We start from the raw sequence: 27,842 nt of genomic DNA on the forward strand, positions 1-27,842 counted from the left end.
GACGACCAAGGAGTGTCTTTACATCATTCTGGTATGGTGAGATCTTTCCTCTTTCCTTTTCCTCTAAGAGTGCTGTTCCAGAACTGAGCAGGCTTTTTTATACGTTTTTTTTCTTCTTATCTGGCCTTTCTATTCTTGAGACCCTATTCTGGTGCACCCTCTGTATTTGCTATTGTGAAGTCTCCTCTTTATGGTAGACTTGGATAATGATATCCCTACTTCCTGGAGAGTGTTCTTCACTTGGCTGGATGTTGTGAAGGGTTGTTTCTTCACAATGGAAAGGATCCTGTGATCATCCACCACTGTTGTCTTCCCAGGACGTCCAGGCCTTTTTTTGTTGCTGAGCTCACCAGTGTGTTCTTTTTTCCAAATGTACCAAACTGTTTATTTGGCCACACCTAATGTTTCTACTATCTCTCTGATGGATGTTTTTTTTGCAGGCTAATCATGGCCTGTTTGACATGAGAGCTCCTTTGACTGCATGTTGTGGGTTCACAGCAAGTTTCCAAATGCCACAGCTGAAATCAACTACTTACAGACCTTTTACCTGCTTAATGGGGGGTCAGATGCCTCAGCGGTTAGGGAATCGGGGCTACCAATGAGAAGGTTGGCGGTTCGATTCCAGGCCGTGCAAATTACGTTGTGTCCCTGGGCAAGGCACTTCACCCTACTTACCTTGGGGGGAATGTCCCTGTACTTACTGTAAGTCGCTCTGAATAAGAGCGTCTGCTAAATGACTAAATGTAATGTAAATAATAATTTATAATTTGAATAATATTTTATTCAAATATTTTCTGTTCTATCTAGCAGCTCTAGCCAACCCAGCAAAGACACGTCTAGAAATTTAATTTGGACCTACTAATTATGCCAGAGCCATATATTTGCAGGGGGTAGCATTGTCCTATGTCCTATGACACGATAGAAGACTTTTCGAGGTACACTACTGAGTAGAACCTCTGAAAATGCCAGTTTTTGCAATCCTGCTGGCACATCGAACTTTTGGGTGATAAGACCGTAGCTCCATCCGCTTCTGACTAGTCCAGGATCAGACATTGTGGATAAAGTATAATTGCGCTTTATAAAATTGTTGTGAATAACACAATTCCATTAGATAGGGGGATGCTATCAAATCTGGCAACCCTGTATGTTGTATCCGACCCATGGTATTATGTTGCTGCTGCTAGCAGTACCCGGCGGAAGATGGCTACTGTGGTACTGTAAATTGATCTCTAAACTCTGCCTTCTTTCTTTCTCTACATGAACGAGAGCAAGTTCTTCGAGCTGTGTATTTGGGAGAGTTTTTGCCTTTACACAGAGCTGGCAATTGAGTGACGAGTTTGTCAACATCTTTTCTGGCTTCTGAACCAGTACTACTGTGTTAGTAGTTCGTAACTAGCGAGTACGTGTGACAAGGAGGCGACTCGCAGGCCAGCTGTACGTCCAATCCGTGGGGTGAGTGTGGTGAATATGAGCAGCAGCAGTCCCAAAATTAAGGCTACATTATTATTTCGCTTGTCATGACACTTGCCTATGCGTCTTTTGCATAGATTGCATAAATAATTCACATCGGTTTTTTTTTCAACGACCTGCGTAGCCAGGATCCACCAATCGCAATTCAGCAATCACGCAAATATTACACTTTATTTAACGACATAACAATCAACTGAAGTCAGAATTCTTGACCCACTACTCAATCAATGAATAATACATTCAGACGGGGTCTTAACCCCATACTGTTAAGCTACATATCCTATTATCCTCCCGCCCTAACCCTAAACCCAATACTGTCAGCTACTAGCGTAGCGTTTAATGCAAGCTTCTGTGTTTATCCCCAGTTTTTGCTTGTTGCGATTCCTATACCACTCAAGATGGCTGCCCCCGTCAACATCCAGAACCCCAGTAAGAGCTGGGAGCTGAGCCTGTACGAGCTGCACAGGAGTCCTCAGGTATGAGACTGACTCATTACTGGAAATGGCAAATGTCCCTAATTTGTTCCTCACAGCCATCCAATGTCAAGGTCATACATGATACATGTCCTTGCCAAGACAGTGTTATGGAGGAGATTAGACAAGGAAAATTAAACCCATCGGTATCTGTAAAATGCCCATGTGTCTCAGACTTCCAGGAATGTTTCTGACTGTGGAACGTATGTCTCCCCCCCACTTGTAGGAGGCGATCATGGACGGCACAGAGATCGCAGTGTCTCCACGCTCACTCCACAGTGAGCTGATGTGTCCCATTTGTCTGGACATGCTGAAGAACACCATGACGACCAAGGAGTGTCTTCACCGCTTCTGCTCCGACTGCATCGTCACCGCACTCCGATCAGGGTCAGCACGCTTACCCGCACTCACACACACACTCACACAAACTGACATGCTCACACACACACACACACACACACGCTGACGCACACTAACTGACACACACACAGTCTAGTGTGACAGCCACACATTCAAGAACATGGAAAATACCATAAACGAAAGGACTCTAAAATGGCATATCGTAACACACACACACACACACACACAATCAACCCCCCCTCCTTCCCTCCTTCACCCAGAAACAAGGAGTGCCCCACCTGCAGGAAGAAGCTGGTCTCCAGACGTTCGCTGAGGCGGGACTCCAACTTCGACGCCCTCATCTCCAAGATCTACCCGAGTCGGGACGAGTACGAGGCCCACCAGGACCGGGTCCTGGAGAGGCTGAGCCGGCTCCACAACAAGCAGGCCCTCAGCTCTTCCATCGAAGAGGGGCTGCGCATGCAGGCCATACACAGGTACGGGGGGTGGCCGGAGCTCAGCGGTAGAGAGTTAGACTGCTGATCAAGGTTTCAGAGGTTCAAACCCCCCCCCCCTCGTACATCACTTTGGATGAAGGCGTCTGCTAAATTAATACGTTATTAGGGTTAGGGTGGGGGAGTTGTGGAAATCTGGAGAAGTTATATTGGAGCTTTTCTGAGAATTATTTTTGCTGCCCCCATCCTCCATCTCTCTTCCTGTCTCTTCCTCTCCTCTCCTCCTTCTGTTCCAGTACCCCCCCCCCCCCCCTCTCCTCCAGTTTTCCCTCTCCTCTGTCCCCCTCTCCATCTGTCTCTTCCTCCATCACCTTCTCCTCAATTGCATTCTCCTCTATCTATGAAAAGTGCTCAGTGGTACAATGAGGCTCGAAAAACCGATTTGGTTCTACAGTAGAGTGACTCGCTTGCTAGTTTCCCCATTTCAGATTGTTTCAAACATAACGTATTCAGCAAACGATATTCTATGAAAAAGCTAGTATTTTGAGGCAGGTTCTAGAACAGAATCTTTGGAGGGGGGAATAGTTTTGGATATTATGATTGAAGTGAATCACCAGAGCAAGCCAGTTGCCAAAACCAAAGGACAATACCACCAAGATCCATCTGTGCCTTTGCTTCAAGCCGAGGAGCTGGGGGTGGGGGCTTTGCTATCCTCTATCCCCCTGTCCTCCATCTCCCTTCCTCCATCCGCCTCTTCCCACCATCTAACTCTGCCTTTCTGCCTCTCTCCCCCACCAAGGGCTCAGCGAGTGCGTAAACCAGCCCAGGAGAGTGACAACACCACCTTCAGCGGGGGAGAGGACAACGGCGACGCACGCTCCCACCTCTCCCACGACTCGGCCCCCTCGCACACGCCCCTCCCCCCCAGCCACACCCCCTCTGAGGCCGGGCCCAGCCGGAACCCCAAGCGGCCGCGAGTCTCCGACGAGTCTGGCCCCGAGGCGGACCGCACCAGCCCCACTCCTCCACTGCGCCGCCACAAGGAGGGGCCCGCCTCGGAGATCGAGCTGGTGTTCAGGCCACACCCTCTGCTGGTGAATTCGCAGGAGTACAGCCAGACCAGGTGAGGGCTCTGTTGCTGGGAGAACACAAACATTGACCACAGTGGAATAGATGGTTCATGAACCGCTTTTGATTGAAGCAAATACAAAAAATCATTATGCTTTATTAAAAGCAAAAATCTGATAATACAACAGACAACAAGAATGGTCCCGGTATCAACCTTAAATATCTGACATTACATAAAAACAGTAGATACAATTCCATTTTAGAGACATTGTGGTAGAGACTAGGAAAAGCTGTAGCGTTACAGCATAATTTCCTTCATCTTATTCTTATTTTTATATATATGTTTTATTTTATATTAAAATTGTTTTATTCTTCGATTGTTTAGTACTTAGGAATAGTTAAACTTTTGTACCTTTACTTAATTAAAGATTCGTATGTGTTTAGTGTTTGCACCTAGCCTGGCTGCCAGCCCAACTTCTCCCCGCCCCCAAAAAAATTTGGTCGGGAAGTTGGGTCTGGAGGGTCTCGTATTGGGGACCAACTACAGAAAACCAGAATCTGGGCGAACCAATGAAATTGCCAGGGCGGGCTTTATACAATGATGGACAGATGATCAACAGTAACGTAATCACCCACGACACAAAAGAGCGCTTAAGTTGAATTCGTTTTGAACAAACATAGCTACCGGTGGAGATCTGGGATGTTATGATTCTGCCATCGAGTCTGTTTTAGAAGACATCGACAGCGCATTAATTTTGAAAGAGGAACAGAGAGACGCAATCAAGGCATTTGTCGATGGAAAATATGTTTTTGCCGTCCTTCCTACGGGAATCGGTAAAAGTTTAATTTCTGTTTAAACTATGTTGCTCTGATTGGTTGTAGATCTATCCAATTGAGCGAAGAGGCATTTGTTTTCCAGGCTCGTTTGAAACACGCCTCGTAGTCAAAGCCCAACGGAGAGTTCTCAGACTCATATTCTGACTAGAATTATGAGTATGACAACGTCAGGCTAGTTTGCACCTCCCTGCCACGGTAAATTCCGTGTTTGTATAACATACATGGCAAATAAACCAGATTCTGATTGTGTCTCAGATATGTGAAGACCACAGCCAACGCCACCGTGGACCACCTGTCTAAGTACCTAGCCCTGCGCATCGCACTGGAGGAGAGGCAGACTGACGGCCAGAGAGAAAGTGCCGGGGCGGAGGGAGGAGGGGAGGCAGGGGCAGGGGGAGAAGAGAGAGGAGGTGGAGGAGGAGAAGGGGCAGGCCTGAGGAACGTCAGTGAGAAGCAGTACACCATTTACATCACCACGTCTGGAGGACAGTTCTCGGTGAGTTGGCACGGCGACCGTGCACTTCCTAAGATGTTCTTCCTTTCTTTTTTTTTTTCGCCCTGTTCACCTCTTCCTTCTCCTCAGACTCTGAATGGCTCCCTGACCCTGGAACTGGTCAATGAGAAGTACTGGAAGGTGAGGAAGCCTCTAGAACTCTACTATGCCCCCACCAAGGACCAGCCCCAGCAGACGCCCCAGCAGACACCCCCCCAGCAGAGAGAGGGCTGAGGCCCTTTTTATTCTCTTTAACCCAGGTCTGATCATTTTACCTTCGAGTAACCTCGCCTAGTACCATATAGGTTAGTCATTGACGGGGACTCATTTTCAAATATTCTTGTGTGTTCAGTGTGTAATTAAATTGTCTGTATTAATTAGCTTTGATATGAGAACATGACCATGTCTATTTATGAATTGTATATATTTCCTGATGTGACTGAAGCACTTTTGCGAAGTGCAAAGGAAACATGTGACTGGTTGATAAATTTGGATGTTCTACTCAGCTTACAAAGCAAGGCATTAAATTTATATATACAATACCAGTCAAGTTTGGGTTAGGGTAATTGAATGGGAAAATGGGTCCACACTTTTGACTGGTACTGTAAATATTAAAACATTAAGCTCAACACCAGTTTAAGAATATTCAAGTTTGTCATAATTGACAAGTCAACCATAACTGGTAACTTTCTGGAACACTTCATAATAATCCAATCGGATCATGGACCAGCTCAGTAGCACCAATTACCTCCAAGATATAAAACCCAATTACATTTAGCTTTTATCCAGAGTCTGTATAGTCAGCTCTTATGCACCTATGTTATCCTGACGTATATAAAAATGCTTTTATTACCCGTTTTTTATACAATCTTTTTATTATGTAATAAAATAAAAAGCAATCCATTTCACTTTGATCTACCATTCTTCAGTGTTGTGTATAAGCCCACTGAGTTGCAACACAATAAACTGAAGCTCTCAGACCAAACCTTTGTCATACTTGAAACATACAACTTATCATCCACCATACAGTCGGGCTAGTAATCAGAAGGTTGCCGGATCGATTCCCCGCCGAGCTACATGATGTTGTGTCCTTAGGCAAGGCACTTCACCCTACTTGCCTCGGGGGGAATGTCCCTGTGCTTACTGTAAGCCGCTCTGGATAAGAGCGTCTGCTAAATGACTAAAATGTAATGTAATACAGGAGTGGCAAATATTACAACTTGGTAAGAGGACGTTGTTGAAACACCAAATGAAGAAATTATGACCAGACTAGAAGTTGTGAACTGTGGCGTTTTTATTGACACAAAGGGGAGCAGGGAAACGGTTTACTTCTTCTTGGACACACCCACGGTGCGACCACGGCGACCGGTGGTCTTTGTGTGCTGACCGCGCACGCGCAGACTGGAATAAGAGAGAGGCAGTCAGCCATGTACTTTTAAAAACAGAACAATCACCAGCCAGACAACCGATTGACTGTAGAAGTCTGGATTTCATGTTCGATGATCATCCCAGTCATCAGAAGCTGTACAGTAGGGCTAGGCAGTATGGCCTACAATGTATATCACCGTATCATTTTGAAGCAGACGGTGACTGTATACATCGAGATATACTTGTTTTTCTTCAATTCTAGTCGCCTAGTCTACCCAACTCGGATTTGGATGGGGTAACGCAAGTGTGTCACATTTTTTTTTTTTTTTTTTTAACAGTGCTTTGCCATGGGGAAAAGCCAACATGTAGCCTTGCTGTACGTTTATTGGATCACGAGAAATCTTAGTTCAATATTTTTCATTGAGCTAGATAAATCGCTTATGTTGGCCTACAATAAACATTTCACAATTTTAACTAACCTGGCATCTTTGCTTGCATGGCTACACTCTTCCATGCAGAATTTGACATTCAAGTCTTTGTAGGCCAAACATTGCATGTTGTCATAAAACCGAAGGGTAAAGCCGATTGCTTGCTGCGTTTGCATAGATTGCAATATTTGTGTTAAAGCTCTGTATAGTAATTTTATGCCGAGCCTGGTGTGAAAGGTCTGAACAATTTGATTTCTGAAAGGCTCTACCGTGGTTACACAGTATAGTCAAAAACCATATTGTAGGCCAAATTAACACCGGTATGTCTACACCATTCATACCGCCCAAACCTACTGTACAGCACAATGTAGAAGGTAGGCCGTAACACAGGGTTATAACAGAGCTAGAGTCAGCTCCATGGGGAACAGACAGCATGTACAAGCGTCATGCAGAAATCTCACCCCCAGAAGTGCCTGAGCCCACGGTGGGCTCGGATCTTCTTCAGCCTCTCAAGATCTTCTCTCAGCTTGTTGTCCAGACCGTTAGCAAGGACCTGCAACACAACAACAGCCGTGAGGACACGGGTCCTAACAGAACAATACTGCTGATCCAGACTCCAGCCAACCGCTCGTGGGAATGACAAACCGAAAGTCTGGGTTTTTGTACTAAAGTAACACACCTCTCAAGACTAAGGTAAAATAAGATGCGTGGGTGTCTCACGTACCTGGCTGTACTTGCCATCCTTGACGTCCTTCTGTCTGTTGAGGAACCAGTCAGGGATTTTGTACTGGCGAGGGTTCTGCATGATGGTCACGACTCTCTCCACCTGGCAACAGAGGCAGTGGAGTGAGGGACATGCCGACAGTGACCGCAGCAAGAAGCCAATAGGAAGAGCTGCAGCAATCCAGATAGGGCTGGCGTAGACCTCAGGCCATTACACAGCTTCCAGTTTGTTTAGAGATTGGACTCATGCTTACAGCATGAACACCAGCAGACATTTTGTCTCATTTTACACAGAAGACACCTTTCTGTTACTTAAAATCAAGGCTGCTATTTAGTTCAAATGCCAAGCTGCTTAGTGTGTACAGTGGTCTCTTAAGTTTCCAACATGGCAACCATAACACCTGGCACAAGAGTCATCGACGCAACAACATGTGGACCAGGAGGGTGACCCCCAGGTCACTACAACATGACCTGGGTGAGGGGACCAGGGTCATTTGGCTAGAACAACCTACGGCTGGATGTTCCCTCACCTCATCATCAGTCAGCTCCCCAGCCCTTTTGTTGAGGTCGATATCAGCCTTCCTCAGGACCACGTGAGCGTAGCGTCTGCCAACACCCTAAGAGGAGGAAACAACTGTTACTCCCAGTCTGGGCCTGCTGGCCAACACTTGTTACCTCCTGAACAACACACAGTGGCCAGGAAGATGAGATCTGCATGTATTATGGTAACAGTCACTTATAAAGGCAAAATGTTGTACTGTTGTGAGTGTTAACCTTAATGGCAGTGATGGCGAAGGCAATCTTCCTCCGACCATCGATGTTCGTGTTGAGAACACGAAGAATGTGCTGGAACTTCTCGGGGATGACCAAAGACTGGAGACAAAAGTATAAGAGGTAAGTAATAGGGTAACTTTGGACAAGTATTTCATAGGTAACTGGGGAACTTGTTGACTAGAGTTAAGTTGCCCACAGGCTAGCAACATTAATGATTTGCTAAAATTAATGTCAAGAACCTACAGGCTGCACAGGCAACCACGTCCACTTACATGTTGGTAAGCATGGAACATCACCTTATAGATTATCTATTAATGTAGTAATGTAGCTGGCTAACAATCTAACTAGCAACCTAGCTGGTGGCAGTAGCACAAAACAATGCATTCAACCACTGCTCCAACAAATGCCACGAAAGTAGACGTAGAGCACAACACAAGGACATGGACAGCAGCACCAAGTTATATTAGTCGTATTCCTTTAACATTTTATTATAAGTATACATGGCAGCGTCGGCGCGGGCAAGGGACTTTGCCTAAGCATTGCCTAACCTAGTGCATTTACATCAATATCCTCCCGCAATTGTACGTACATTTAAACTCAATTCATACAAATATCATACCATGAAACTAATACTCGTTTAAAAAAAATCCTAACTGATGCTTGTAAGCACGATGAACGCAGATTTTAGAAATTGTTTCGGTACATAAATTTCACCCTCACCATCTTGGAAGCAGGTTCCGAGCGAAGAGGAAGTGGAATTCATCTCGCGATGGTTTATGTCGTTTTCACGAAAGATCACAAAGGAAGTGATTCCAACAGTTGAAACTGGTCCGACAGACAACACATAATACAAAAACATTTAAAATAGCTATCGATAAATCGATAAAAATAAAATATACAACAACAACAATTATACAGTATCCTTAAACCTTTTTCTTGACATCTTCGAAAACAATCACTTTTTAAGGGGGAAGATAGGTTACACACTGTAGTTTTGAACGTAACTGCTTTCTAGTTGTAGCCTACCAGAGAATGTCTAATAAAGGATAAATCCTTAAACAGGCTCTGAGCCTACTCCTTGCTTCGACTTCGTAAATATGGCAAGTATTAACAGCTAGTCAGCTGCAAATATGGATTGACCCCAAAACAATTCTAACAAAAGGTTTCTCAGTGGTTTATAGTAGTATCAGATGTACTTAAAACATCCTAAAAGTTTACCAAAGTTTGACTCCAAGAAAGGCCCCATTTTTAAAATGGCGGCCGTCAGGTCCTTAAAATGACAATTTCTCCTTTGTATTCCTCCTAAACCAGGAATACTGGTGCCTGTATTCTAATGAGCATATATATATTTGTATATATTAAAGCAATTGGTTACAAGCATATTTATGCGAAAGTAAGTACAATTTCCCTCAAGTTATTGCATATTTTTCCTTTCTCATATAGTTTTGCCCTGTGTTGGTGGTTTCTGTGGTCTCGTCTCGTCTCTCGTCTCGTCATCTACCGCTTTTCCGGGGGTCGGGTCGCGGGGGCAGCAACCTCAACAGGGAGGCCCAGACTTCCCTCTCCCCGGCCACTTCCACCAGCTCTTCCTGGGGGACCCCGAGGCGTTCCCAGGCCAGCCGAGAGACATAGTCCCTCCAGCGTGTCCTGGGTCTTCCCCGGGGCCTCTTCCCAGTGGGACGTGCCCAGAACACCTCACCAGGGAGACGTCCAGGAGGCATCCTGATCAGATGCCCGAGTCAGCTCAGCTGGCTCCTCTCGACGCGGAGGAGCAGCGGTTCTACTCTGAGCCCCTCCCGGATGACCGAGCTTCTCACCCAATCTTTAAGGGAGAGCCCGGACACCCTGCGGAGAAAGCTCATTTCGGACGCTTGTATTCGCGATCTCGTTCTTTCGGTCACTACCCATAGTTCGTGACCATAGGTGAGGGTAGGAGGTAACGATTTTCTTGCTAAAAAGGTTGTAGCGCAAAGAGGCAAGTGAATCGGTACTTTTTCCGCCAAACAACACTGCCATTGCCTTGGTCCCATGGTCCTCTATGACATTCCTTGCTTGATGTTTGAGCAGAAATACATTTGCATGCACAGGACTGGATAGTTGATTCACCATTCACAAGTTTATTGAATGCTGTCTGTTTGCCAACACAAAAAATGTGGGAAGTTGTATCAGGTGTGAATAAACAGCAACTGGGAACACAAGTCACTACCCAGGATATGTTTCATCTCACTGATGTTGTACACTTTAGTAGCTTTGTAAAGGTAGTAGAGGAGAGGAATAAGTCGGTATCTTCCCCTATCAAGATTGTGGGCTGATGTTCTGAGGTCTTGACTGCAGCTTTGACAATGTCCACGTCAGCATCACCTGATGCATTGATAACAGTGCAGCCCTTATTCTCCAGCTCCTCGGTCATAAGATTGATAAGTCCTTGTTTGTTGCAAGATCTGGAACGGAAATCATCCTTTCTTCCCACAAACTCAGTCTCTGCATTGAAGTTAACGATGGGGTGAGTGTCTCTGATGCGTATTGTCTTTGATGGAAGGACCTTCGCTATAACTTCAAAAACAACTGTTGCTTTACCATAATGGCGTATGGTAAAGTCTGCATATGACTGTGCAATGGCACCGTAACTGTCACACTTTTTCCATGCCAAGCGGTGAACCAGGGAGCCACCGTCAAGGACATAACACTCAGTTCCAGGACAGTTTTGTTAGATTTCTTGCTTGACAACTCAGTGACTGCCTGCGCTAGTTGGGGCTTGTTGGCTATTTGGAAGATTTCCTTTCCTTCGAACAGGGCTGCAGGAAATTAGCTCATAGCTCATTACATCTTCCAGTGAAAACTGTTCAGTTTTTGACATGATCAGGAACCTTGACATTCAACTTTTACATTGAATGTCAAGTCTATGTTTAAGCAAAAAAAAGGGTATTTGTCCAAAAACACGTACTGAGTAGGAGTTACATGACATAGGCTAAATCGATTACATCTCTGGTTCACCCCAAACAAAGATAAAACCTTACAGTAATCTCACAAAATTATGTATTCCATAAGTATGTAATCATGTCAGTCCAATGGATTCATAGACCCATAAAACATGGGGTTAGACACCAAGATTACTTGGATAGGTCAAATAATGAAGGAGTTAGGATATTTTAAGGGCTTCCAGCCCATCTTGGATGCCAATCTTGAAAATTACACCTTTCTAGTGGTCAAACTTTGGCAAACGTTTTGTATGTTATTTATAGGCGGCTGCATATATGAAAAAACAAACACCTAACCCTAAAAAAATTCTAACAAAAGGTTTCTCAGCTGTTTTTTTGTATTAGTTGTCCTAAATAACATACAAAACGTTTACCAAAGTTTGATTGTAATTTTCAAGATTGGCATCCAAGATGGGTTGGAAGCCCTTAAAATATCCTAACTCCTTCATTATTTGACCTATCCAAGTAATCTTGGTGATCTTGGTGGAGGATATTTTAAGGGCTTCCAACCCATCTTGGATGCCAATCTTGAAAATTACAATCAAACTTTGGTAAACGTTTTGTATGTTATTTAGGACAACTAATACAAAAAAACAGCTGAGAAACCTTTTGTTAGAATTTTTTTAGGGTTAGGTGTTTGTTTTTTCATATATGCAGCCGCCTATAAATAACATACAAAAAGTTTGACAAAGTTTGACCACTAGAAAGGTGTAATTTTCAAGATTGGCATCCAAGATGGGCTGGAAGCCCTTAAAATATCCTAACTCCTTCATTATTTGACCTATCCAAGTAATCTTGGTGTCTAACCCCATGTTTTATGGGTCTATGAATCCATTGGACTGACATGATTACATACTTATGGAATACATAATTTTGTGAGATTACTGTAAGGTTTTATCTTTGTTTGGGGTGAACCAGAGATGTAATCGATTTAGCCTATGTCATGTAACTCCTTTTTTTCTAAAACATAGACTTGACATTCAATGTAAAGTTGAATGTCAAGGTTCCTGATCATGTCGAAAACTGAACAGTTTTCACTGGAAGATGTAATAAGCTATGAGTTAATATCCTGCAGCCCTGTTCGAAGGAAAGGAAATCTTCCAAATAGCCAACAAGCCCCAACTAGCGCAGGCAGTCACTGAGTTGTCAAGCAAGAAACTGTCCTGGATTCCATCCCACAAACTGAGTGTTATGTCCTTGACGGTGGCTCCCTGGTTCACCGCTTGGCATGGGAAAAGGGTGACAGTTACGGTGCCATTGCACAGTCATATGCAGACTTTACCATACGCCATTATGGTAAAGCAACAGTTGTTTTTGAAGTTATAGCGAAGGTCCTTCCATCAAAGACAATACGCATCAGAGACACTCACCCCATCGTTAACTTCAATGCAGAGACTGAGTTTGTGGGAAGAAAGGATGATTTCCGTTCCAGATCTTACAACAAACAAGGACTTATCAATCTTATGATCGAGGAGCTGGAGAATAAGGGCTGCACTGTTATCAATGCATCAGGTGATGCTGACGTGGACATTGTCAAAGCTGCAGTCAAGGCCTCAGAACATCAGCCCACAACCTTGATAGGGGAAGATACCGACTTATTCCTCTCCTCTACTACCTCTACAAAACTACTAAAGTGTACAACATCAGTGAGCCACAGTCTTTGCGGTATCTCGAGCCACAGTCTTTGTGGTTTCCCTATATATAATGTAACAAAACACAGGCCACAATCTTTGCAGGAATCCAAAACACAATAAAAACAATGATATAACTACTAATAAAATAAAATATTATCACTTATCTAAAGTATTTACGAACCACGGCCAAATTGTACAACAGTACAATGTTTGGGACTGTTTAAATCCTGTTTGTGCAGTGAGAGAAGACACAGGATCAGATTTAATATTTTATGGGTGAATATTATATTATACACAAACATAAAATACAACTTGGCCCCTCTGGCGCTAGGTCTGGAGACATCACCAATCGTAGTATGGGAATTGGAGTTGGCCAGTCGAGAACCATCCCAGTCAAAGGGTCAGAGAGACCGAATTATCTTAAGAACAACAAAAGGTTGCAAAAGTTGTTTTTATTAGAAAACAATATAAATGGCTGCAGCTTGAAAGGCTTTTTAACCTGTTACTTTTGAATGGGGTTTTAGACAGCAGCATTGAGGCCACATCCAGTCCATCAACATAATCTGTGCCCATTCCAGCAAACGAGGGCTTCACAAAGGACCAAACGTTGATTTTAATAGACCTCAAGCGGCACATAGAGGCTAATGGAGAAGGTCTCCCCAAAACTCTGAAGGACATAAACACCCGACTGAAATCCGCCAAGACAAAAAAAAAAAACAGCTTTAGAAGGACACAGCAGAGGAGTTGAGCAGCCATTGCAAGCAGTCATTCTGCCCTGATAAGGTGCGCAGGAAATTGAGCACTCTTGTGGATGGGTACAAGAAGGTGAAAGACAATAATACCACTACAGGGATTCGAGCCATGCACTTCCAGTTTTACTCAGAATTGGATGACATTTTGGGAGGGCAACACAACGTTGTCTTCCCTGTTGCTGGGACATCAGAGGGGCTAGTCCATTGCAGTAGTGGGACTTAACTAGATGACACTGCATGCAGCTCTGCATCCAGCGCAAATTCCACATCAATGCCATCTCAGAAATGCAAAAGGGTGGATGATGAGGTGATGCAGTTTCTACAAGGGGCCAAAGAAGCCAGTCAGCGACGCCATGAAGAGACACTTGCACAACTCAGGTCTGCACAGCAGGGCTTTGAAGCATTGACGTCCATGTTGTTGGACAAGCTACACCAAGTGCCAGGCTAGAAACCTAGGTGTCATATTTGACTCTGACCATTTTGAAACTCATCTATACTCATCTATAAATCGCTCAGTCATGGACCTGAATATATTTCCGGCATGCTCTCAAGATATGCACCCAGTAGATCCCTGAGGTCTGCTGGCACTGAACTCTTTGTAGCCCCCCCCCTCCCTGTGCTAAAAGTTATTATTCAAAATATACAGAGTGCGCACAAGAAACTTTCATGGGGGGCCTAACATTATTGCAAAAACAATTACACTGTCCAACAACTCAAGTCAAGTCAATATTTGTTTCCCTCTTGGGGAAATTTGTTTGTAGACAGGTATTAAAACACATTCAATCCATCGTAAATACTACATACACAGCATACCTGACACTACACAGAGACAACAACACAATACAGTACAGTACAAGGATTACTTCATCTTGAAAACTCAGAAATAAGTTCTGTCAATTAATACTTAATGCCATTCATTGATGAAAATGTAGCCTCCCAATAGCAAAACAAACAGAAGAGTCCCCAAATCTTTTTGTTCTGTGGGTGGAAACTCAATATTTTCTTCTTGAAGGCAAGAGCTCAAACTCCCCCTTCAGGAGATGGTCAGTACAAGCCAATATGGACTGGGTCTTCCTTGCGACCTGCCTAACATAAAGCTCAGAGAGCTGAACTTGGTTTACCCCAACGACTTTACTGGCCACTCAGACAAGCCATCAAGCCTGTTTTTATAAGCCAGATTCAGATTCCCAAACCATACCGCAACACAAAATGTCAGCACCGACTCAATAAAAGTTCTATGAAACAGCGGAAAACTGGAGAAAGATGCTAATTTAACTGCCCTAATCAAGACAAGCACACATGATCTTTGGGTTTTTGACATTGGGTTTTTGTAATTGTATGCCTTCTCCTCAACAGGCAGTTTAAAATATAGCCTCCAAATTGTCTTGACTTGTATAATAAAGGCAGGTCTCAACATGTCAATAACCTGGCAGTGTATGAAGTTAAAAATCACGAACTACTACAATAGTTTAATGAAAGAGGGTGAAGTTTCAAAACCATAAAAAGGTAACCCAAGCCTAAAGAATTGGAATGTAATGCTATCCAAAATTATTTAGTCACATGCCTCTTATAACCCTGCCTGTTTCATGCCCTCAAAAATGAAGAAATTGGAAGGAATTTCTCTATGGAACAGACAGATAATGGCCGGGTTTCCCAGATTCGTTAAGAAGCTCTTAACACTCAGAGCTTCTTAAGAACGTTCTAAGAGCGTTCTAGAGCGTTCTTAGAACGCTCCTAAGAAGCTCTGAGCGAATCTGGGAAACCCGGCCATTATCTGTCTGTTCCATAGAGAAATTCCTTCTAATTTCTTCATTTTTGAGGAAGATCAACATTGTTGTAACAAGTATTATACATAGGCCTACTCGCCATGCTTTTGATGCTTTTCACTGTAACTCACCACATTAAATGTTTTTTTTTAAATAATCTCTTGCTATAAGATTATTGCCAAGAAAACAGACTGAGTTCTGTGGAAACCACCAATTAAAACTGGAAAATGCAGTTTGTAAATGTACACCGTAGTCAAGATCAGCTCAAATGATAACATAATAAGCATCTTTTGAAGCAGAGAAGGCAGAACAATCAATTAACCAAACAATTTGTACATACGTAGGAGTGTTCTACCTGGTTCCTATTGGATCATATGTAGGTGGGCTCACATTCTGTTTTCCTACTGGTCCATATATAGAGATTGATACGGTGGCCTGAATGAGAGTGGGAAGGTGAGACACTGGTAAAGGATGAAGTAGAATTTTTCTGCACAAGATCCAATTCCTGACTATATTAATCTGTAAGGCAGATTCTAAAACTAAAAAACAGGCTTTAAAGTAAGTAATTCTACAATATAATTTCGAATTTGAATAGTATTAACATGCACATACAGTAACAGAGAAAGTGATGTTCCAGAGTTTATAAGAAAAGGTGAAGTTCCTTTTTTTTCTCAGTCTGATGGCTGAATTCATTAAACTAATATGATCTAAAAGACCAAGATAACTTTTATTGTTTAACTTAATTAAACAGTGTTGTTGGTCAGTTAGCAACTGATATTAAATGTGTGTGTTTCCTGAAAGAAGTTGAAACTTTTGTTTTAATAGATTCAGACAAAAGACAAAATATCCAATTGTGATAGAGTAAAAAAAGGCAAGGTATCTACAATAACATTGAGCATGCAGTAGTAAAGTCTATCTGTCAAATCTCTCAATCTAATATTTTCTTACTTTTTATTTATCTAAGAAACAAACTGATCTAGTGCTTACATGTATCAATGTCTTTGTTGTGATTAATTAGAGTGGGTGATTCGTGTTCAATAAATTCTAAAATATAGGCCTGCATCTCCAAAATATTGTTTGGTTAATTAATTGTTCTGCCTTCTCTGCTTCAAAAGATGCGTATTATGTTATCATTTGAGCTGATATTGACTACGGTGTACATTTACAAACTGCATTTTCCAGTTTTACTTGGTGGTTTTGATGAAGAAAGTGTTTTGTCCGTCTCTTCCTAAACAGAGTGACTAAGTTCAGTCGAGTTCTGGATTTAATAAGTATTTATCAATCTGCAGATTGGGAGAGAAACCAGACCTCTGACAATAAAATGACAACACAACACTAGGATTAGGGCACCATGTCTCTCTTGGCTCTGAAGGCCGGAGGACCATCTTTTATAGGGCACAAGAATGTAAACATAGATACATTTACATTTAGCAGACGCTCTTATCCAGAGCGACTTACAGTAAGTACAGGGACATTCCCCCGAGGCAAGTAGGGTGAAGTGCCTTGCCCAAGGACACAACGTCATTTTCAAACCAGCAACCTTCTGATTACTAGCCCGACTCCCTCACCGCTCAGCCATCTGACTCCCTAGACAGTGACAGTCAGGCAGTAATGACGTTACAACAGTCTCAGAGAGATTCACAGCTCCCAACACATGACCACTCAGACAAGAGAGTTGATAGTTGGAGCTCTCCTTGTAGTCATGACAAGGAACATTTAGCCAGTACTTTCTCCTGACCCTGAACATTGTGAAAGAAGTTTTGGGCCTATATGTACAATGAATGTGTTTCAGGAAGAAGCTTGATACAATGTATGTTAATTCAACTCCATTTGGTAGAGATACCACCTGTAGTTTTATAACACCTAACTAGGAGACATGAAGTCTAAGAGACATGAAGTCTGGGTGACCTGAAAGGGTTCTTGTCACCTGGGGGGAAGAGACAGTTGGTCTGAAGAAAATGTGGATTCAACTGTATTGTTCTAAGGATTTAACCAATGACAGAAGAGAATTGGTATAGCTTCAGGTCTGTAGGATGGACCAATGGCTTTTGAGAACTGTTGTATCTATAAAATGGTCTGTTGAAGAATGTTCTGGGGGGTTCAGGGCCATCAGCTGAGTAGTGCTAGTGGGCTGGATTCTCCCGGTTCCATTCTAGAATGCTAGATGGAGCTGTATGGAATTGTCTTTGTGTTATTGTCTTATGTTTGTGTGCTGATGATGTTATGTTGGTAACGTTATTATGATTAAACCTACGTCAAATAAACATTAACTCTATACTTCACCAGACTTCAGCTTGAATGATCGATTGTCTGCAAAAACTACCACGACAGTTTTGGAGGGGGCACCCGGATGTCCATTGAAGTGCGACCTGGACTCGTGAGTGGCAAGAACGGGATTCTTCCTCAGGGTCAGGTGGTTCAATGCGGCATTTTGAACAGGGGAAAAGTGGTGAGTTACTGAGATCGATTACTTTGAGTGAAGTTGTGGTGAGGTTGAAGTTGTTGTTGAATTTGATGGGGTTTTGTTTGAATGGTACAATTTTAGTCGGATAAATAGATATGCAATTCTATCTTAATTCGGGTCCAAATTGTGATATTGCTACATTCCTACTGTAAATCCTCTGTGTTTAGTCTTTGATGTTGTTCAGAGCTGCAGACGTGGCCAGTTTATGTTGCTGCGCCAGTTGTCATATGCATTGTGCATATGGTTGTCCATCCATGGGTGTGTGGATGAGTGTTTGGGTAATGTGGAATGTTCTTGAAATTCACAGTGGAAGATCTGTGAATGGATTGGTTGAAATTGTCATATCTAGTTACCAATTTTTTTTATTTTCTCACAAATACATGTTATTGCGATATTTTAGGGAATTGTATGAGCTATCTAGGTCTATTGAAGTCATGTAATTACTAAAGTATACTAATACATGTTAAAGGGTTCGAGACCCGTTGCGTTGAAGTCGTACAAAGGATCTTGAGTCCCATTAGGGGTTACGAGTTCTGCATGAGTTTATTGCTACTGAGATGTGTGTGTTATGATTAATTCTTAGTTTGGTGGTCGACCAATGCGTGGCAAACATTGGTTAATAAATCCTAACCAAATTGACAAATTGCAGATTGTCGACCAGAACTGAGATGGATGTGTAAACGGCTAATCTGATGTGGTGGTTTCCATGTTGAATTTGAATCCCGACTTCTCTTTTATGTGAGGAAGGAGAAGTTAAAAGAAAAAGTGAGGAAATTGTATAAGTTTGTCTTTTGTGTTAAATGTTTGTTTGAAACAACGAGGAGTATAAGAAAATAACTAATCCATAAAATACACATCATTTTTTCTTCCGAATGTGCTAGTCCGCCGTCTGTTGAACAATGTCTGCTAAAAATTGCCAGAAAGACAGCGCTTGGATCGGAAAGATCACGGCTGTGGTTTCGTGAGTGTCCAGAGAGACAGGGAAAAATGGCAAAGGGATTTGTCACAGTTTAGAGACAGAATCAACAGCGATGGTGGCAAAGGAAGGAATTGCAGTTTCAAAATTGATACTACGGAAGGGTAATTGCCTAACACATGCGCACACACAACCAGAGACGACAACTACACAATGACATTTTGTATCCTGATTAGGAATTGTATTTAAGATGGATTTTTGTTTTGTTTTTGAAAAACTGTTTACTGTTGGATGACATTAATTGTACAAAAAGAAAAACTGTGGAAATGTGAAAGAAGTTTTGGGCCTATATGTACAATGAATGTGTTTCAGGAAGAAGCTTGATACAATGTATGTTAATTCAACTCCATTTGGTAGAGATACCACCTGTAATTTTATAACACCTAACTAGGAGACATGAAGTCTAAGAGACATGAAGTCTGGGTGACCTGAAAGGGTTCTTATCACCTGGGGGGAAGAGACAGTTGGTCTGAAGAAAATGTGGATTCAACTGTATTGTTCTAAGGATTTAACCAATGACAGAAGAGAATTGGTATAGCTTCAGGTCTGTAGGATGGACCAATGGCTTTTGAGAACTGTTGTATCTATAAAATGGTCTGTTGAAGAATGTTCTGGGGGGTTCAGGGCCATCAGCTGAGTAGTGCTAGTGGGCTGGATTCTCCCGGTTCCATTCTAGAATGCTAGATGGAGCTGTATGGAATTGTCTTTGTGTTATTGTCTTATGTTTGTGTGCTGATGATGTTATGTTGGTAACGTTATTATGATTAAACCTACGTCAAATAAACATTAACTCTATACTTCACCAGACTTCAGCTTGAATGATCGAATGTCTGCAAAAACTACCATAACAACATCTATTAACCCTGACACATACACACAATCTACTCTTATTTATAGCAAGCTTACATGAGAACATACTAACTAGAATCCACTAGTTCTATTGATTAGTGAATAATGTAAGCACACAGGAAATCGTAATTTCTTCCACAGTTTCCACAGAACTCAGTCTGTTGTCTTGGCAATAATCTTATAGCAAGAGATTATAAAACAAGCCTATTATGAGAAAAATATGTTTAAAAATAAAAACGACATTTAATGTGGTGAGTTACAGTGAAAAGCATCAAAAGCATGGCGAGTAGTCCTATGTATAATACTTGTTACAATAATGTTGATCTTCTGTACTACATCATACATCACAAAGCACCTTGTTTTTACGTTTCCACCTGCTGCACAAACAAAATAAACTTGGCACAATTTTATTTCATGCCAACCCCGAACATAATGAAAAATACAGACTTACCAACACACAAGACTACAACACATTTTAAAGCCAGGGTAGGTAATGTTTTTGAGAAGCAAGTTTTGTCATATTTGCTCAAATAAACATCCTGATAGCAATCAATCAAATGCTCTGACAGTCAAATAAAATAAATCGGATATCTTGGCCCATCGCAGGACTGTAGTTAACACACTAATCATTGTGTTCGGACCGAATGCAAGGATTGGACAAGGTGCATGCCTGTTGCCCTCCTGGCAGTAGTCAGGCAGTAGAACATGTGTTTTGAGGGAGTGGCCATGAAGGGAGGGGGTGGGATATTTTGGGTTGATACTTTCAAACTCAATCCAAAATGGCTAGTTTTGCAAAACTTACTTAACTTGCCTTTATGTGTGAATGAAAATGTGTGAAGTGGCAAACAAATTACACATAACTGTCTGTGTGACAATACTTCTGTGCTGGATATGGCTGGGGTGTTTTAACATATTCAATAGAAACATCATATTGTCACTCATATTCTACTTTGTAGTTTACTAAGCGGTACATGATTTACTCTCTCCAGTAATCTACAATGGCTACAAGTACTGCAGATCACCTGTTGAAAACTCTGGATCAGCTAGGGGAAAAACATCTGAAGAGGTTTCAGTGGTACCTGCAGACTGGAGTGGATGAGTTTAATCGCATCCCAAAGAGCGAGTTGGAGAACGCTGACATACCAGACACGGTGGATAAGATGGTGGAGACATACAGACTTAATGGAGCTCTGAAGATCACTGTGAAGATTCTGAAAAATATTCCACGTTATGATCTTGCTGAGTCGCTGCTGAAAAAGTGTTCCATGGGTATTTAAAATCTATATGTTTATCAGATTGAATACTGTATCAAACTGGATTGTAAGTAATATTCAGAAATATGTGGTCTTCACTGCTACAGATACAGTGTAGAGGAGATGTTGCCCTCCTTCCTGTGTATGAAGTTACTGCATGTGTATCTATCACTTAGGACAGCAGACGACTGACACCATTCTCATAATTAAATAAGGTGACATTGGTGGTAGTCCAGCTTGCTAACACCAGCCCCAGTCCAACACAGGACAGAAAACAGTACAGATACAGACAATGTCTCTTACATGTCACCCACAGCTCCATAGAGTGCAAAACCCAAGAATATCAGACAGTGCAGCCCTGACTCTTCCTGTACTCTCTCTCCTCACAGGTGTCAGTGGTGCTGAGGAGGCTGGTGAGAACAATTCAACTTCTTGCCTTCCTCAGGTAGTCCAGGGTTCTTCCAACACGACTGAGACTGGAGACCATGAACTGCCTGGTAAAAACCCCTCAGAGTATGGTAAATAATCAGACTGATTATTATCTGCTGATATCTACTGCTGATTCAGAAGGGAGAGAGTTGATGGACACAGTAAAGGGCATTACATTTGGCAAAAATTACAATCATGGACACCCTACTAAATTCTAATGACTTAGATTAGAGCAACCTTTTCATAATTAAGTGAAACTTTAACCTTAAGCTGAAGCTACATATTAGGAAAATCAATATTAGGCTGGTAATTTACTTTCCAAATAGGTATACCGTAATTGTATTTTAATGATATGAATGAAATAAAAATGATCAAACAGTTGAGTTCACATTTATATGTTCTTTCTGTAGATGAATATGCAGAAAAAATCAAATGCAACAAACACAAACATCAACTACAACTCAAATCAACGTGTGAAAAAATAGTTCATGGAATGAAACAGGATGGCAAGAAAGTCCTCCTCGACAGCATCTACACAGAGCTCTACATAACAGAGGCTGGAGGTGGAGAAGTTAATGACCAACATGAAGTGCGACAGATTGAGGCAGAATACAGGAAGATTAGAGGTTCAGACGAACCAATCACATTCAACAACATCTTTAAATGCCCTTCTGAACGAAACAACGAAACCAAACTTATCAGAAGGGTTCTGACCGAGGGAATTGCTGGAATTGGCAAAACATATTCCTCCCTAAGGTTCACTCTAGACTGGGCAAACGGAAATGAAAATCAAGACATTGACTTCATTTTTCCACTCCCCTTTCGACGGCTAAATTTGTTCAAGCAAGAGCACAACTTGATTGATGTCATTCTTAAATGCTTCAAAGAAATGGAGAAAGAGCTTCTCACTGACATTTTCACAAAAAGACATGAAAACATGAAAAACCTGAAAGTTCTATTTATCTTGGATGGTCTTGATGAGTTCCAGATAAACCTCAACTACAAGACGTATGAGAGCTGTGGTGATGTCACAGAGCCGATGTCCATAGATGTGCTATTACAAATCTGATCATGAAAGATCTGCTTCCTTCTGCTCTCCTATGGATAACGTCCCGACCTGTCACAGCCAATCAGATCCCCAGAGAGTGTGTTGACCTGGTGACAGAGGTACGAGGGTTCAATGAGCAACAGAGGGATGAGTTCTTCAAGAAGAGATGCGGTGATGAGAAAGCCAAAACAATCATCTCACACATCAAGCAACCCTCATCGAAGAGCCTCTACATCATGTGTCACATACCAGTCATCGCTTTCATTATTGCAACAATTTTAGAGACCCATGGAGAAAAAGAGTTTCCCAAGACTCTGACTCAAGTTTACATACTCTTCCTAGTTGACCAAGTCAAAAAGATGAATGTGAAATATAATGGAAAAGCTGAGACTGATGCACCATGGGACAAAAAAGACATTAAGATGATTCGATCACTAGGGAAACTGGCTTTCAAACAACTGGAAAGCGGCAACCTGATTTTCCATGAGTCAGACCTGAGAAAATGTGACATTGATGTCAAAAGAGCTGCAAACTGCTCAGGAGTGTGCACAGAAATATTTTCTGAAGATAAATGGGATGGTGAAGAGAAGATGTACTGCTTTATCCATCTGACCATCCAGGAGCTTTTTGCTGCTCTACACGTGTTTCTGTCATTCACTAATGACAATCTGAATTTAATGGCAAAACATTTTTACAATAGATTAACCTTCCTCCAATCGCCTGTCAGATTCTACAAGAGTGCTGTGAACAGAACCTTAGAAAGTGCGAATGGAAACCTAGACCTTTTCCTCCGCTTCCTCCTTGGCTTCTCAATGGAGTCCAACCAGGAACTCATGACAGGTCTACTAACACAGAGACAAAGCAACTCACAGAGCCTCGAGAAAACAGTCAAATACATACATAAGAAGATCAGAGAAGATTCCTCTCCAGAGAGATGCATGAATCTATTTTACTGTCTTAATGAACTGAATGACCGTTCTCTGGTGGAGGAGATCCAACGCTACCTGAGCTCAGGAAGTTTCTCCAGTGAGAAGCTCTCATCTACACAGTGGTCAACGCTGGTCTTTGTGTTGCTGACTTTAGAAGAGAAACTGGATGTGTTTGACCTGAATATATACTCCAGATCAGAGGAAGGACTTCTGAAGCTGCTGCCTGTGGTCAAAGCCTCCAAAACCGCTGTGTATGTATAAGGCATTCAAACTTAAAATAACAAAATAACTTATAATATTATATCAAATAATATATATGCCCTTTGTCTGTTATTTAATGATCATATGAGAACATGACCCTGATGATGTCTTATGTTCTCCCACTGTCATTTAGGCTGAATGACTGTAACCTCTCAGCACGGTGCTGTGAAGCGCTGGCCTCAGTTCTCCCTTCCTCAGATGTTAGAGAGCTGAATCTGAGCGACAATGACCTGGGGGATTCAGGCATGAATCTGCTCTCTGATGGATTGGGGAATTCATGCTGTAAACTGGAGACACTGAGGTGGGTAATCAGGCTGAACTGAAAACATCTAGTTACATTTCACACGCTATATTTGCAAGCTTGATTTGGGCTTGAGTAGTCATATTGTTGACTTGTGCTGCAAAGAATTTTACACATCTTTAATGAAAGGCTAGATGGTTATCTAATGACCTAAGAAAGTTATATACCTTTTAATTTTAGAGATGAACTTGCTATTATTTTACTATTCAAATATTGTCCAATAGCATGAAGTCTTTCTTGGTATGTTCTGATCTCTATCTCTCAGTAAACCCTGTTGTAGGAAAGTTGGCAATAGCTGCTCTCTATGCTAATGTTAAGTGAAAGGAGTAGCAGCTTAACTACAGTTTCAAGCTACGGTTTGAACTCATACAACAGTGTTTCTGTCAGTACCTCAGCACTACAGGCAACGTTGTTTTAGTTTTGGTGTACATGTATTCATTCTAAAGTGGTATGTTCACATTTAGGTTACATTGCAAAACAGCAAGCTGACATGACAGACAGTCCTAACTATGAGGACAGTAGTGTCTTCATGGTAGGCACTTGGACACTTCTGGTTTAAAATGTAAAAAAGCTCAACTGAATAGTTAAAATGAGGGTCTGGGAACTAAATAATTAATGTGTCTTATAGAAATAGTTAACAATTGTCTCTGTTGTTAAGGAAACCAAAGCCTGTATCATACTTTGGCCATGCTGTCCATTTGGTTTAAAAGGTTACTCCTCTTCTGGCTCATGACTCCTCTTTTGGATGGCCCTATTTTGAGTTTTAAGACCACCAAAATGAGCACAAACAAAACCTTCCTGAACTGGGGGGAAAAAGTAATTCTGTCTAATGAAGGGGAGGAGCAGCTCTGACAGCACCTGCCAAATGAACCCCTCTGTGCCGACTCACTCTGGAGGCCCAGATGGATTCTGTCACAATATTGATCCTCTTTCAACAGACTGTCAAACTGTCTGGTCACGGAGGAAGGCTGTGCTTTTTTAGCCTCAGCTCTGAGGTCCAATCCCTGCCACCTGAAGGAACTGGATCTGAGCTACAATTATCCAGGAGAAAAAGGATTTGAGCTACTCTCTGATCCACTCTGTAGACTGGAGAAACTCAAGTAAGGAGATTTTGTGTTTTTTTTATATACCTCTTAATGTCATTTTGCTCAACAACGAATAGACAGGTGAACATAATTGCAGCATATTCGACATATACTCATAAATGCATTTCCTGGGGTGTTTTCCAGAAAACAGGTTTTGTGAAAACTGTGAGTTTGCTAACCCTAAAATGAAGGAAACTCTGTGAATCTAACCTGCTGGCTGGCAGCTTATTAATTAACAAACCATGAGTTTCTCCCTATCCTCATGCTGAGCCCGATCAATATTGAAGCCAACACAATTCTCATAACCTTATGTCGGGACAGGATTCTGAGACCCTGATTAGATATTCTGTCATTCCCTGATTACTCTGACTACTTAATCAGAAGTTACTGTTTTTCATCACACTATCTATTGTCAAATAATTCACGTTTCATTCGATGTTTGTAAACATGAAGGATGTATGAAAATAAATACAACTATTAGCATTTTACTATACTACAATTTACAACCATGACCATGCACCCACCTGTAACCAGAGAATCAACAACTAAATTCAAGATATGCCTTTCTAATCTGCTACTCCAAATACACAGTTTCTAGGTCATCTTTTGCAATTTTCGCCCTGACATGCATTTGGTTAAACTCCTTTATTTATAGGCCTAACTAGGAAAACATAAAGATGACTGAACTAACTCAGATGGAATATACCTCTTCTGAAAAGATAGAAATGACATGTTTATTTAAAAAGTCACTAGGTTTAGGTTAGGTTAGGTTAGGGTCATCCTCATCATTCCTATCCTTATCCCTACAGTGTGGATTATGGTGGAAGGTGCAGGATCAAACCTGGTCTTAGGAGATGTGAGTATTGACTGCCACTTGGTTATAGTACACATGGTCATACAAGGGACGCATACATACATACAGACATACTACATACATTAACACATATACACACATTCACATACACACCCATAGCACACAAACACTCATACGTACACATAGGCAAACACACACATACAAACGCACACACACAAGTGCACGCATACACACAAACAACATACACGCATACACACACAAACACACAAATGCATACACACACACAAACGCATATGCACACACAACACATATACACCCAGCATATACACACAAACACACACTGTGTTAGTGTGTGTTTGTGTGTATGTGATAGCGTGTATGTGGACCAGTGTCTTGTCTATCTCCAGTAACTGGTTAGTGTGCAATGTGTGTGTGAGAGAGTGTGTGTACCCTTTTCTCTCCTCTTTTCTCCTCTCTTCTGCTCTCTCTAGTTACCATTCATTACAGTGCAAGAGGAATGGGATGCAGAACCAGATAGAGAGCGAGGGAGAAAGAGAGAGAGTGAGAACAAAGTGATAGTAGAGGAACACACAGGATGGATAGATGAGGACAGACAAAAGGGGACCTAGTGAAGGGGTGGAGGAAGGAGGAGGGAGGGGTCATTCTAGTGTGAATGATGATGATCAGTAATATTGTTTCTTGGTCTCCCCCATCAGATGCCTGCGATCTCACACTGGACCCAAACACAGCACATGGAAACCTCTCTCTGTCTGAGGAGAACAGAAAGGTGACATGGATGAGAGATAAGCAGCTGTATCCTGATCACCCAGAGAGATTTGACTTTTGGCCACAGGTGCTGTGTAGAGAGGGTCTGTCTGGGCGCTGTTACTGGGAGGCAGAGTGGAGTGGTGGAGGGGTTTTAATAGCAGCGACGTATAAAGGAATCAGTAGGAAAGGAAGGGGTGCTGACTGCAGGCTTGGATTCAATAACAAGTCCTGGAGACTGTACTGTGGTGATCACAGTTACTTTGTCTGGCACAATAATAAGAGAACTGACATACTTGTCCCCCCCTCCGGCTCCCACAGAGTAGGAGTGTATCTGGACTGGCCGACCGGCACTCTGTCTTTTTACACAGTTTGCTCTGACACATTGACCCACCTGTACACATTCCACACCACATTCTCTGAGCCCCTCTATCCAGGGTTTATGCTTTATGACTATGACAGCTCAGTCCCTGTGTAAGGTAGAATAGCCAACATTAATACATTTTGAGAAGACTCAGTGATTTTTATTGGCAAAGGGAGTTTGTACAAAGCATTAAATGTAGGCGTGCCAATAATTGTGGCACACATTGTTCCATTAAAAATAAGTATTTCTTGACATATTTCCTTTAGAGCCTTTGCAGTTGCTGGTCCTAGGCTGTGGAATCAATTTCCCCTTTCTATCAGGCAGGCTCCTTCATTGTCTGTTTTTAAATCCAAACTTAAAACACACTTATATGCACTAACGTTTCCCACTATCTCTTGAGTTGTGATGTTACTTATTTTACTGTTATTGACTGTTTGTATTTTGTTTTTGTTATGTATTTTATGGTGTCTTTTTTATATTTTTTTTTTTTTTGTGCCTCGTGTTCGGCACCTCGGTCAGCCTTGCTGTGTTAGAGTGTGCTTTATAAATAAAATGTACTTACTTACTTACTTTAAAGAAATGCATTTGTGCTCCTTTCTCAAACATAATTGACTTCAGTTGAAGGTTAGATTGTAAATTGACATTAAGCTAAATTACTGTCACAATGTGTTGAGTCGATTGTAGGCAGGAGAGAGATATCATGCAAGAGGTTCTTTTAATTGATGTTGTAGGGCTGTTTTGGCAGC

At 42.0% G+C, this 27,842-nt stretch overlaps 3 protein-coding genes across 3 annotated transcripts; 2 read left to right on the forward strand and 1 right to left on the reverse strand.

The window, feature by feature from the left end:
• The first annotated feature begins 1,078 nt into the window (after nt 1-1,078).
• LOC124467094 (E3 ubiquitin-protein ligase RING2-A-like) lies at nt 1,079-5,897 on the forward strand. Its single transcript, XM_047019222.1, has 7 exons — nt 1,079-1,452; nt 1,836-1,946; nt 2,170-2,330; nt 2,564-2,779; nt 3,537-3,860; nt 4,898-5,138; nt 5,226-5,897. The coding sequence occupies exons 2-7, from the start codon at nt 1,869-1,871 to the stop codon at nt 5,367-5,369; spliced, it is 1,164 nt and encodes a 387-aa protein (XP_046875178.1). The 5' UTR covers nt 1,079-1,452; nt 1,836-1,868; the 3' UTR covers nt 5,370-5,897.
• A 514-nt stretch (nt 5,898-6,411) lies between these two features.
• On the reverse strand, nt 6,412-9,231 carry rps18 (ribosomal protein S18). The gene is made up of 6 exons (XM_047019247.1): nt 9,149-9,231; nt 8,429-8,527; nt 8,185-8,271; nt 7,656-7,757; nt 7,393-7,484; nt 6,412-6,536 (listed from the first exon to the last, which is right to left on the reverse strand). The coding sequence occupies exons 1-6, from the start codon at nt 9,149-9,151 to the stop codon at nt 6,461-6,463; spliced, it is 459 nt and encodes a 152-aa protein (XP_046875203.1). The 5' UTR covers nt 9,152-9,231; the 3' UTR covers nt 6,412-6,460.
• Nucleotides 9,232-17,767: 8,536 nt separating this feature from the next.
• On the forward strand, nt 17,768-27,558 carry LOC124467082 (NACHT, LRR and PYD domains-containing protein 3-like). Its single transcript, XM_047019200.1, is given in 10 exon segments — nt 17,768-18,007; nt 18,904-19,102; nt 20,837-21,116; nt 21,490-21,618; nt 21,940-22,584; nt 22,587-23,757; nt 23,901-24,068; nt 25,007-25,168; nt 25,963-26,009; nt 26,684-27,558. Coding segments are annotated over 8 exon segments (3,120 nt in total). The 5' UTR covers nt 17,768-18,007; nt 18,904-19,102; nt 20,837-20,845; the 3' UTR covers nt 27,211-27,558.
• Nucleotides 27,559-27,842: the final 284 nt, after the last annotated feature.

The sequence above is a fragment of the Hypomesus transpacificus genome, chromosome 4 (assembly GCF_021917145.1).
Source record: "Hypomesus transpacificus isolate Combined female chromosome 4, fHypTra1, whole genome shotgun sequence".
Taxonomy (NCBI): domain Eukaryota; kingdom Metazoa; phylum Chordata; class Actinopteri; order Osmeriformes; family Osmeridae; genus Hypomesus; species Hypomesus transpacificus.